General features: G+C 45.5%; 1 protein-coding gene across 1 annotated transcript in view; it reads left to right on the top strand.

The window, feature by feature from the left end:
* GALNT18 (polypeptide N-acetylgalactosaminyltransferase 18) overlaps positions 1-13,760 on the top strand; it is a 406,298-nt gene that overhangs the window by 183,576 nt on the left and 208,962 nt on the right. Inside the window, exon 2 of the mRNA XM_004369650.1 lies at positions 5,503-5,695. Coding sequence (XP_004369707.1) covers positions 5,503-5,695 — 193 coding nt within the window. The remainder of the gene's footprint in view (positions 1-5,502; positions 5,696-13,760) is intronic.

Here is a 13,760-nt window from a genome sequence, read left to right as displayed (position 1 = left end):
GCTGTCTTCCCTCTGTGTCTCTCTGATTCTTTGTCTCTTCTCCACCTCTTATAAGGACATCAGTCATAAAGAAATGAGGGCCCACCCTACTCCAATATCACTTCATCTTCACCTAACTAATTATATCTGCAATGACCCCATTTCCAAATAGGGCCACATTTGCAGGTACTGGCCATTAGGACTTGAACACATCTTTTGGGGGGACACTAGTCAACCCATAAAGAGCCCTGGTGGCACGATGGTTAAGCACTCAGCTACTGATCAAAAGTAGTTCGAACCCACCAGCAGCTCTGTGGAAGAAAAGACCTGACAATCTCCTCCTATAAAGATTTACAGCCTTGGAAACCCTATGCGGCAGTTCTACTCTGTCCTATAGGGTCACTTTGAGTCAGAATTGACTCAACAGCACACAACATCATCAACCCATAACACTGAACCGGGTGGGAGATCGACCTCATGCAACTGGAATTTGTCCTGGCTCTGCCTTCACTGGCTTCATTCTTCTACCTCCTGACAGGGGACTCCAGTCCCCTTTCAATTCCCTCTGAAGAATTTTGGGAGTTTCTATGGGGTTGTAAGGGATTCCTGCCTCTCACCATGACCTTCAGCTACTGCCCTATACATTCATTCTGTTAATTGAACATCTATTATGTGTTAGGCTCTGTTCTAAGCATCGGGGATTCAGTGGAGAACAAAACAAATCTCTGACCTCATGGAGCTCCCATTTTAGCAAGAGGAGACAAAGAACAAGCAAGATTTGGGGAGCAACTCGATGGGAGGTAACAACAACAACATGGGTTATTTATTAACTATTTATTTATATTGTACATAGGATTGCTATGAGTTGGAACCGACCCGATGGCACCTAACAACAACAACAACAATTTATTTAAAAATAATATACTGACCTTAGGGATCTAATAGAATTGACGCAAACAGACATATGCACACCGATGTTCATTGCAGCACAATTCACAATAGCAAAAAGATGGAAACAACCCAACTAACCATCAACAGATGAATGGATAAATAAAATGTGGTATACATACAATGGAATACTACTCAGCAATAAAGGAAAATGTGTCCCTGAAACATCTTGGAACATGGATGAACCCAGAGGACATTATGTTGAGTGAAATAAGTCAATCCCCCCCAAAAAAACAAACAAATATTGTATGTTCTCACTTTTATGAAATGACATGCGCAGGTAAATATACAGAAACTAATGTTCATTAGTTGTTACCAGGGTTGAGGGTGGAGGGGGGTTCACTCTAGTTAGTAGACACTTGTTATTTTTGGTGATGGGAAAGGTAACACTGAATGAGGGTGAAGTGTACACCACTTGACAAAGGTAAATGATGTCATTAAAATGTACACAAGAAGAAAGGACATGTTGGTAATTGCTATAGCATATTAAAAACAAAACAAAAAACAAAAAAACTCTGTTGCCGTGGAGTCGATTCTGACTCATAGAGACTCTGTAGGACAGAGTAGAACTGCCCCATAAGGTTTCCAAGGAGTGGCTGGTGGATTCAAACTGTAGACCTTGTGATTAGCAGTCTAGCTCTTAATCACTATGACACCAGGCTCCATAGCATATATAATTTTGAAACAATAGCAAAAACAATTAAAAAATATATGTACTGGTATATATGTATGTATGTAGGCATATATGTGTATAGGTATGTATATGTGAGTATATATAGGTGTATGCATACCTATATGCATCTATGTGACTGTATGCGTATATATTCATATATATAATATAAGGGACACAGTTACAGATACTTCTTAGACATAACCAAATACCTCGTGGGACTGGTTTTCTCAGTTTGAAGGATTAGGACCATACTCTTGTGGAACATCTTGGTCAAGTGGTATAGTATAGCTCATAAAGTTATGTTCTACATCCCAGTTTGGTGAGTAGTGTCTGGGGTCTTAAAAGCTTGTGAGCGGCCATCTAAGATACAACTATTGGTCTCTACTCATTCATAGCAAAAGAGAAAGAAGGAAAACAAAGACCCAAAGAAGAAATTAGTCTATAGGACAAATAGTCTGCACGAACCATGGTCTCATCTACCCTGAGACCAGAAGTAGATGGTGCCCTGCTACCACTACCGACCATTCTAATCAGGGTCACAATAGATGGGCCCTGATAGAATGGGAGAAAAATGTGGAAAAGAAACTCAAATTCCTAAAAAAACAAAAAAACACAGACTTACTGGACTGGTTGAGACTGGAGGACTCCATGAGACTATTGCTCTGAGATACTCTTCAGACCTTGAACTGAAACTAATCCTTGAGGTCACCTTGTAGCTAAATAACAGATTGGCTCACAAAATAATGAATATCACCCATAAGTACTGTGCACCTTTAAAAAAATCAGCTTTATAAGACCAAACAGTCAATAACTTTAAGACAAAGATGAGAACGTACGGGGGCAGGGAAACAAGATTGATGGAAATGGAAAATGGAAATGGAAAAAAATGAGAATGTTCACGCATTGTGAAGAATGTAATCAATGTCTACAGTATGTGTAGAAATTGTTGAACGGGAACCTAGACTGCTGTGTAAACCTTCACCAAAAACACAATAAAATATCATTTAAAAATATACTAATGTGCTGAGCCCCTTCTACGAGCTGCATCTGTTCTAGGAGCTGAGGGTACAGCCGTGAACGAGTCGTGTCCTCATGGTGTCTACACCATGTGAGCATAAAAAGGGATAACCTTGGGTAAAGAAATCACCTAGCACAGAGTTTGACTCTTGGTAGAAATTCAACAAATAGAACTTCTTTTCCCCTGTGGTGTCCCAAAGTGATCATTCAGGACCCATTCATTTCAAGTTTTTTGCCATTCATGTCCATCCTAAGTAAAAAGTTAGGAGCATGTGGTGTAACCCAGGGCTTTAATATGTTTATAATGCATTATTATGTACAGGCCTAATTGCTAATTATAATTTTTTCATTAACTGATCTCATTTTACTTGGTAATATCCATTTAGGTATTTGAAAGCAATAAAACTACATTTCTTTTAAATATTATATGATTCAATTGGTTCACTGGTTTAGATTTTTAGGATCCCCCATTCCGAATGAATGAGCCATATGTCTTTTTAGAGATAACAAGGACCCTCACGATCACACAAGCCCTGTGCTTCCCTCCAAGTATGCCCAATGAGGGAGAAGAATGAGCAAGTGCTCACCTCAAGTTCTGGGATGTAGCTTTGGGCAGGCCACCACAATCATTACTCTTGTCTTAGAAATGCATGCATAGTTTGCATTTTACTCCTTAATATATATTCAAATCTGCTTAATATATCTGAGTTTCCTTCCATACCTTTAAGGAAAATTGTTAGCCAGAACAGTATGTCCTGTTTTTCTTGGGCATTCATTTGTATCCTGGCCCACTGTTATGTAGAGGCAGTACGTATAGTGGTTAGCGACACTGCCTTGGGAGGCAGACTTCCCGGGATTGAATATCACCTACTTCATTTCCTTCTGTGGGAACCCGGACAAGTTTCTTATCTCTCGGTGCCTCATTTTCCTTGTCTAAAAAATGGAAATGATCCTAGTTCTTGCCGTATAGATTGAGATGAGCTGATATGTGAAAAATGCTTAAAACAGAGCCTGACTCAAGCCCTCAGTAGGTGTTGCCTAGTAAAGTTATCCCAGGAGTTATACATATCTCCAGCTTGGGGTGTCCCAAGGACATGACCCAGAGAGCCAGGTACCTTGTGCATGTTCACCAGTAAGTTGGGCCAGCACCTGGGAGTGCCACTTCTTTTTGTATCTCTCTCCCTAAGGTCTCTGGCATTGGTAAGCTCTCTCTGCGTTCAGAATCATGGGCTCTCTCATTTGTAGGGAGCTGTGATGGTCCCCGTCTACCCCATGATAGCCTTTGCACACTTTGAGTGATGGGGGCTTACTACCACTGGAGCAGCTCTTCCATGTTATTAGGGTTCGAGTGTTGGAAGGGTCCTGCTTTTGCTCGCAGGCTTCCTCCTCTCTGCCAGAGACTCCCCAAGAGGAGACAGCAGTGAGAACTGAGGTCTGTACCTCTGAACCCCTCCACCTTGAAGACCACGGAACCCTAGCCCATCTCCAACCTGTGTCTCTAAGCTAACCTGGCACAGGTCTGCATGCCCTGATTGGCTTCATACAGGCAGCTGAGGTGACATTGGCAGGTGTCCCAAGCCTGCCTGTCTTGTTCCTGACATGCTTCTGCTTCCTTCTGGTCTCTGTCTCGTTCCAGGCTCCTGGCTCCATGTGTTATTTATATCACATGTTTATGAGCATGGAAGGTGCAGTCCAGTGGCCTTGGCATCTCCATCTGATTTCTCTGATTTCTGAGACCTTGAGTGGTTTGCCTGCATACCTGTCCCTCGGAACCAACTCCAAAGCCCTGGCCCATTAGCCTATGTCCTGGCAAGACTTATTTTTTACCCCCATAAAGAGGAATTTAAATGACCCACCAAACTTCCCTTGCTGTAACTGCCCTAGTTGCTATTTACTGTGTACTTTTTCTGAGGCATATGCTTGTCTAAGTGCTTTACATACATTATCTTATGTACTCTGCACAAAATTTCAGGAATGGGTGTGGATATTAGTATCCCCACATTACAGGTGGGGAAATTGAGGTGCAGAGAGGTTAAGTGTTTGCTTATCGTCACACAGCCAGTGAATGGTGGAAGCAGGGATTTGCATATGTGTCTGTGTGAATCCAAAGTCCCTGCTGTTTTAGATCATAAGGCCTCCTCCATTTTCTAGGAAAGCTCCAGGGAAACCATGAGCTCTCCGTGGCCTGGGGTGGACCTGCTCTCACAAAGTCTACCAGGGGCCCAATGAGCAGTGCCCAGAGTGTGTGGCAGGCTGGGGATAGTGAAGACTGTCACCTGTGTCTCTGATTCCCTCTTCTGGTAGGCAGAGCCTGGAAGCTGCAGAAGGCAGCCTGGGAGCTGGGGGTGCTCATAGCCAGTTGAATGTCACTGCATGATGCCAGCAACTCACAGCAGTATCACACAGTGGAGGGAAGGTGGGCTGGCAAGAGCTGGCAGAGGAGTAGATTCCCATCCAGAGGGGCTGAGTGTGGGGCAGGCTCAAGCCTAGCAGGAAGTGGAGGTACAAGCTGGGGAAAGAGAAGCAGATGTTCAGTTAGAGGGCTGGGAACAATATCCCTAGCATGGTGGCAGACTGGGAAATGAGGGAGTTCTGACTTGAACACATGGGACACTCAGGGTCACATCTCTCAGCTTCTCGGCAGGCCCTGTCAAGTATTTTTCTGTATCTCTTGTGCCTAGTGTTTGTTGGATGGATGGATGGGTGGATGGATGGGTGAATGGGTGGATGGATCTTTGGGAAACATAAAAATTCTAACTCACACTCCCAGACATGAGGCTTAGACTGTTTTACCCAAGGCAGGTTGTGAGGAAGAGAAAGGGGTTTTCATGGCTTATGCAAGGGTGCACTCTGACCCTCTGTATCCTTCTCCCTTCTTTCCCCAGAGGCTCCTGCAAAGCCTGAGGAGGCAGAAACTGAGCCCTTCACAGATTCCTCTTTGTTTGCACACTGGGGCCAGGAGCTCAGCCCCGAAGGCCGGCGCGTGGCTCTGAAGCAGTTCCAGTACTACGGCTACAACGCCTACCTCAGTGACCGCCTGCCCCTTGACCGTCCTCTTCCTGACCTCAGACCCAGTGGGTGAGCAGAGTCAGTGACCGGGCCCCTTGCTGACCTAACTCGGGGGTGATGCGGTCACCACAGTGCTAGGAACAGAGCCAAGTCTGGGCGTCTGGACTCTTGGGTTCTTTCCTGCTAGAATCCATTTCCTCAGCCTGCCTGGGGCAAGTCATTCTTCTCTTCCCTCATCCTCAGTTTCTCCATCTGCTAAGTAGAAGGAAAGCTGCTTCCTTCCCCACTTGCTTCCACTAGAGATTTTGAGGATTAATAACCTAATTTACTCCTTAAGGACCATGGAATCATCTGGCATTCCTGTTAATATATCATTTTAACCCAATTAGGTGTATTTTTATGAACTTTTTTTTTTCCTGTGAATTACTTTTTTCTAGTACATCCATCTTCCAGGACCAATAAGTCATTACACTTAGCAAAGAAGTCTGTCTTGACTTTTCTCTTTGTTACAGAAGGATGTTCCTTTAAGGTTTAGTTAGAATTTTTATTACTTTTAATTATTAAAAATATGAGCACGTGCCACAGCTGAGAAAATCTCATTAACTTTTGTGAGCTCCCCACACACATTTTCTCTCCCCCTCTTTCTCCTTATTTTAAAATTTTTCTTAAAGCTGCAAACCCCAAAGTGAGCTTGTATCTGGAGTTTTCAGGAAACATCTGGTTGCTGGGTTTGAAAGGCTATGTTCTTTCAGGGAGGAAAGTTCAGTTCGGTTCCATAGACATTTAGTGAGCAACTGTTGTATGCTTGCTATACAACTGGGTATGGTTGTTCTTGGCCGAGGGAGAACCTGGCTGGGCCCTAGGGGTGAAAGAGAAGTTGAGGATCTACATGGGGGAGAGAAGAGTATATACTCATTTAATGGGTATTTATTGAGCCAGCATAGTCTAGGCATGAAGATAAAGCAGTGAACAAAGCCGACAAAAATCCCTGCCCTCATGGAGCTTGCATTCTAGTTGGGGGAGACAGCTAATAAAACAAAGAAATCAAATATGCAGCATGATGGATGGTGGTAAGTACTATAGAGAAATATGAAGTGGGAGAGGGAGGCAGGGGCCACCTGGGATTGGGTGGTTGTAATTATTAATGGATGGTCACAGAAACCCTCACTAAGTAGGTACCATTTGAGCAAAGCCTCAAGGAGATGAGGAAGCAAACCATGTGGATATCTTGGGGAAGAACTTTCTAGGCAGAGGGACCAGCAAGTGCAAAGGCCCTGAGATGGAAGATGGAAGGTTGCTTGGCTTGTTTGAAGAGGAAGGAAGCCCGTGTGGCTGGAGCAAAGTGAGCAAGGGGGCAGTAGTTGGAGATGAGATCAGCGGGGTAATGAGAAGCTGATCAAGTAGGGCAGTGGCTCTCAATCTTGGCTGCACATTCAGCTCATCTGGGGAGCTTTGGAAAATCCTGATGCTCTGACCATATAACATCAGAGGTTTCTGGGGTGGAGGAGACTCAGGATCAGTATTGGTTATAGCTTCTGGGTGATTCCGAAGTGCAGCCAAGTTAGAGAACTGCATGAGAATGGCCTTGTAGGCGTTGCAGTGTGTGTAACTTTTACTCTGAGGTGGGGATCCATAGGAAGGGCTTGTGCAGAGCAGTAATATGCAGTGATTGTCCTTTTTAGAGGCCACTCTGACTGCTGTGCTGAAAATAGACTGAAGGGGGCAAGGATGGAGGCAGGGAGACCAGTTAGGAGGCTTCTGCAAATCCAGGTAAGAAATGATGGTGGTTTGGACCAGGATGGAAGGGAGGCAGGTGATGAGATGGCGTTGGATTCTGGGAATATCCTGAAGGTGACTTCAACTAAGTGCCACAGGGACTGAACCCACTGGGAGTGCCACAAAGATCATATGTGGGACTGAGGGAAAAACAGGCGTGATGGGGGCAGGACCAAGAGGCTCTGGAGTAAAGGTCCTCAGGAGGAGTGGGAGCCTGACTTTCAGCCATCACAGGAGCCCCAGCCTTTGCAACCAGGTCCGGCACCAAACACAGACCCACATTTCTTCAAAATTAAAGGGAAAATAGTAAGGAAGCCAAGGAAAGAGTGGATCTTACAGATTGCAACAAGGTTATAATAATAACCAGTATTCATACAGGATTTAACGTGATAATGCCCTTCTCATTTGGATGTGGCAGGGATGGTAGAGAAGGAAATAGCTTATTCTGAGAAATGGTCATTAAATGAGACACAGAAAGAGTACATGTTAAGTCTGAGGTCACAGAGTTGGATAAGTAGCTGAGCTGAGACTTGACCCTTTGTCTCCAGTAGCCAAACCTTGGCCTTTGACATAGCCCCACAGCTATGTTTGTTCTGCCTTTGTACAACGCTGGCTGAGAGCTGAGGCTCGAGCCCCTTCACCCTTCATCCAGAGAGATTCCCTTGCATGAGGTTACTTCTGGTGTGAGAAAAACAGGCAAGAAGTTGGAGGGTAGAGGCTACAGAGGCCATGTGGCCTTTCTCAGGCAGGCAGGACCCCCTGGCATACACACTTCTAAGGAAGTGCAATTTAGGAGGGAAGCCCAGCCTGGACTTCCAAAGTTTACCCAAGAAAGGTTCCCTGGAGGACTCTTAAAAACATATTTGCCCTCAAGTCAGTTCCAACTCATGGCAACCCCATGTGTGTCAGAGTAGAGCTATACTCTGCAGGATTTTCAATGGCTGATTTTTTTGAAGTAGATTGCCAGGCATTTCTTCCAAGGCACCTCTGGGTGGGCTCAAACCTCCAATCTTTTGGTTAGCAGCCAAGCGTCCTCCTGGAGGACTCTGTATGGGCAGAATTCTGCAGTTTCATGCCAAGCGGCTAGAATGGAGGGAGAATTATAATAGAAAGGCCTTCCCTCTGCAAGGAGCTTTGCAGTTTATGGAGCTTCCACACCTCCCTGGGGGGCAAGGCAACTTCTCTCAACCCCTTTTATAGACAGAAAAACTGAGGCTCAGAGGATTAAAGTCTCTGGTAAAAGGCAGAGCTGGGCCTTCTTGCTCCTGGATCAGCAAGTGGCTATCATGATGGGCAGTTTCTCTTTGTTAAATTCATGCACATGTATTTGGAAGGTTCTGTCTAGCTCTTCTCCTGCTCAGATGCTAGACAAACACCCAAGATTGCAGAGCTGTTGGTGGGCCATTCAAAACAAGTATGTGCTTAGGTAAAACAATGCCTCTCTTTTTATCTTTTAATTTCCTTAAAAAAATTCCTGCCTTGTAACAAGTTCATTGTTTGGCTCATCCTGTTTAACTCACTTTGGAAACATTGTTGCAACATCTTTCCTAGTGTCCCTATTTCAAATTATACTGGCAAACATTTATCTAGTGTGAGCCATGCTTTTAGGCATGTGCTTGGCGTTTTGTTTAACTCTTTGACTCCTCACGCCTCTGAAGTAGGCGCTATTGTTAGTCTCCATGTTACAGAAGAGGCAACTAAAGCAGAGAGATTATGTAACCTGCCCAAGGTCAAGTTACAGAACTGAGATTTGAACCCAGGCAGTGTGGCAGTAAAATTTGTCCTTGTAACCACCGTATTATACTGTCTTGAGGTGTCACTCTCGTGGGGGAGGGAGGGGTCTACTTTAACAATATATTTGTTGTTGTTAGTTGCTGTTGAGTCAGCTCTGATTCATGGCAACCTTATATATAAAAGAACAAAACATTGCCTGGTCCTATGCTATCTTCATAATCCTTGCTATGTTTGAGACCATCGTTGTCGCTATTCACAATATACAGACAGCACTGAGCATTTGCTGGGCAGTTTGGGAAAGATGAAGATCTGTCTCTAAATGCTGAAAAACTTGTTTTTAGTAAACATCAAACACATTACCAAGACTGAGAGTGTTGCCTCAACTATGGCTAGTGTTGGAATTTGAATCACGGTGGGTGGTGGGGTGGCGTGTGCATTTTGAGAGGGATCCCCATGCTAACGACAGTCTCCAGAAGACTCATGCCCGTGGATCTTGCTCTAACCTGGGCCCCTTTGCCTTTTCCTCTTGTTAGCTCCTGTTGGCTCTTGGGCACCTTTGGCCCTAGACTCTCCACTGTGCTCTTTGTACTCTTGACTTTGCTCTTCCAAGTTCTAGCCATGATGCTAAGCTTGGCTTCATTCCTATACCAGAAAGTGGGTGTTCAGAATCCTGCCCCACCCTCCCTTCCATCACTTTCTGGCTGTTCCCTTATTTTGTCTCCTTCCTTCTTGGTACCGGAAGGTGTAATCTGACCCACCTTGACATCAAACTGAGATAGGACCAAACTGTGCTAAGACAGGACAAGAAATAACCAAAACAAAACCAGTTTGTCCGACTGGTTGCTACTGTTGCTAGCTGCTGTCAAGTGGGCCGTCGACTCGTGGCAACTCCATGCACAACAAAACAAAACACTGCCCAGTCCTGCACCATCCCCATGATCAGTTGGGGATTGGACCATTGTGAGCCATAGAGTTTTCACTGGCTGATTTTTAGAAGCAGATCACCAGGGCTTTCTTCCTAATTGGTTGCTAGGTTTCATCAGTTTATTCCTCCAGCAAAGATCAGTGAGCACCTAGTATATGTCAGGCACCCAAATAGCATCACACAGAAAACCTCAAGGAGCTTACACTGTAATGGGGATCCAGAGTGGAAGGGGGTGGGAGGGCAAAGCAGGTAATAAGAGCCATGCTGATGATCTCTTGGCCCCCTTGTGGGGGAGTCATCCACGCAGGCTTCTAGTAAGGCATGGGCTGACTTGATGGCCCCCGGAAGCCCTGTCCCTCTGTGGCCTCTGTGGCAGAGAGGCAGAACCTAAAGGATGGCATTTGCAAGGAGCCTCTCGTCACTGATTTTGATGGTCCTTCCCTGGGAAGGAAAGGGCACAAGAACAGGAAGCACAGAAGTTTTTTCATCTTTGTTTGGGCTGTTTGGGCAGAGAGACCTCAGAGCTCCAGGACCCTTGGCCTTTGAAGAAAACAAAGCAGAAAAACCCTGTTGCCATGAAGTCAGTCCTATCTCATGGCAGTCCCACATATGTCAGAGTGGAAGTGTGTTCCACAGGGTTTTCAATGGCTGTGATCTTCTGGAAGTAGATCACCAGGCCTTTCTTCCGAGGTGCTTCTGGGTGAATTTGAACCTCCAATTTTTCGGTTAGCAGCCAAGTGCTTAACCGTTTGTGCTACCCAGGGATTCCTTGAAGAAATCAAAATACCATTAATCCTCCCTAAGTCAGCATAACAGAGCAGAGCAGGCCCCACAGCCATCCCGGAGAGAAGACCAAGGGGAGACAGAACATAGTGGCCTCCTCTGGTGATTCTCACAGCCCTCACACCATGAGGGGCCTTTGCCAGATCTGGGGTAGGGTTCCTTGCTTGCTTCTTGGGTTGGGACAATACCAGGCCTCTGGCTGAATGGGAGAAAACCTGCATCTCTGCCTGGCTGGACTTTGCTCCATCCCTTGCTTCCCACCTGCAGGCCGTAGAAGTACCCATGGCCTTCTCTGTGCCCCTCCTCCTGCCTCCCAGGGTCCACTCCTCCTCCTAAAATAACCTGTTGTTGTTAAGTGCCGTCTAGTTGGTTCTGACTCACAGTGACCCCATGTACAACAGAACAAAATACCGGATGGTCCTGCGCCATCCTCACGATTGTTGTTACGCTTGAGCACATTGTTGTAACCACTGTGTCGAGGGTCTTCCTCTTTTTTGCTGACTGGCTACTTTACCAAGCGTGATGTCCTTCTCCAGGGACTGGTCCCTCCTGATAACATGTCTACAGTACGTGAGATGAAGTCTTGCCATCCTTGCTTCTAAGAAGCACTCTGGCTGTACTTCTTCCAAGACAGATTTGTTTATTCTTCTGGCAGTCCATGGTATATTCAACATTCTTCTCCAACACCACAATTCACAGGCATCAATTCTTCGATTTTCCTTTTTCACTGTCGAGCTTTCACATGCATATGAGGCGATTGAAAACACCATGGCTTGGGTCAGACACATCCTAGTCCTTTAAAGTGACATCTTCGCTTTTTAATACTTTAAAGAGGTCTTTTGCAGCAGATTTGCCCAATGCATTGGGCACTGGGCAAAATAACCTATGAGGGGCAAAAAGAAAAAAAAAAAAAAGGAGTCTTGATTGAGGGGTGGATTACATGTGTATATACATTTGTCACAATCCATCAAACTGTACAGTTAAGATCCGTGTATTTCACTGCATGTCAATTAAACATCATTTTTGTTTTTAAATGAAGGTGCAAGAAAGAAATCAGGCAAGTCCTGTGCCTGAGAGAGGGGAAGGAGGATGGAGGAGACATCTTTGAGAGATCGAGAAGATGGGTTGTGAGTTGGTGGGGAAGGAGGATCATGGTGGTTAAAGCAAGCTCTCCAGATTGGAGCAGGAAGGTCGGGGTGGGAAGGTAAAGGTGGACTTCCCAGCCCAGTGTCAGTGGGGTTGGGCAGATGGCATATGGTGCCCACTAGTTCCGCAGCAATGGGCTCATGTCACATTCTTTTCTGCAAGTTGCAGTTGTTATTTCCAAACAGGAGCCCTGGGAAGTCCTAAAGGGTGAGTGCCCTAGTGGGCATTGTGGGTCTGAGTAGGAGAAGGGGGACTCCCAGCCTCTCGGGCTTCAGGGCTTTCATGTTGCCATGGCAACTCTATGGCCTACCTCCAAGGTAGCTCAGGGCAGAGCCTCCAGCACGTGCTACTTCCTGCCTTTTGCTGGCAGATCTTGAGAGGCTCCTGAGCCTTGTCAGTAATGACTTTGCCTTTCTCTTCGATGTCCACTGAGATCCATGTCCCTCCTTTCCAGGGGTTAGGGTGGGCTGGCTCTCAGGCTGACCAGTGGGCTAGGGCCTGGGGCTGGGGCAGGAAGGATTGGTAAAGGGGATTGGACTATTCTGCAGCCCCAGGTGGGGCCAGAGCTGGAGAGATCCTACATGAACACCAAAGCAGAAAGGAGCAGGACAGGATTATAATGGAGGGAGAATGCAGCCAGGAGCCAGGGGCACTGGATGTCGCTAGAATCAGATTAGGGTCCCTCCAAGATGGCTGTGGAGACTTGCTGCCAACTCTATGCACGTGGCCACAGGTTTGAGTGGATGGATTGGAAGGGCCTGGGGTCTGGGTGAGCAAGATTATTTTAATAGTACAGACTCTAGACAGACTGAGGTCTCTGAATGTTGGGAGCTAGAAGGGCCAGCTTCATGGGTGTGTATGGTAGGCAGAATAGTGGCCCCCCCTAAAATGTCTACGTCCTAATCCCTGGAACCTGTGAAGTTAAGGTTGCTAATTAGCCAACTTTAAGATAAGGAGATTATCCTTAGACTCAATGTAATCACAATGAACCTTTAAATGTGAAAGAGGAAGACAAAAGTCAGAACTAGGGAGATGGCATTGTGAGAAAGACTTGGTCAGCTATTGCTGGCTTTGAAACTGGAAGGAGATCACGAGCCAAAGAATGTGGCTAGCCTCTGAAAAAAGCAAGAAAATGAATTCTTCCTAGGAGCCTCTAGAAAGGAATTCATCCCTGCCAAACACCTTGATTTTAGCCCCAGTGAGACCCATTTTGGAAACCCTGGTGGCGCAGTGGTTAAGAGCTATGGCTGCTAACCAAAAGGTCGGCAGTTTGAATCACCAGGCACTCCTTGGAAACCATATGGGACAGTTCTTCTCTTCGCTATAGGGTCACCATGAAACGGAATCAACTGGACAGCAATGGATTTGGTTCTGAGACCCATTTTGGATTTCTGATGTCCAGAACTGGAAGATAATACATTTGCGTTGTTTTACCCACGAAGTATGTAGTAATTTGTTACAACAACAAAAGGAAACGAATATGCTGTGCAACCTGGGTAGTAGCACAGGGCCCCGTGCTTGGTTTAATGGTCTGCCACCATCTTGAAATTCTTAATAATTTTTTTTTTTTTTTAATTGTACTTCAGGTGAAGGTTTACAGGACAAAGAGTTTCTCATGACACAGTAGTACACATATTGTTTTAGGACATTGGTTAACAACTCCACGACATGTCAACCCTCTCCCTTCTCGACCTTTTCTTTTTGGGGGAAAATATACATAGCCAAAGATACACAATTTCAAAAATTTCTACATGCACAGTTCAGTGACAT

Source organism: Trichechus manatus, unplaced genomic scaffold (assembly GCF_000243295.1).
Source record: "Trichechus manatus latirostris isolate Lorelei unplaced genomic scaffold, TriManLat1.0 scaffold00006, whole genome shotgun sequence".
Lineage (NCBI taxonomy): Eukaryota > Metazoa > Chordata > Mammalia > Sirenia > Trichechidae > Trichechus > Trichechus manatus.
The sequence above is the reverse complement of the archived record's forward strand: the minus strand, read 5'-3'. Positions and strand labels throughout refer to the sequence as shown.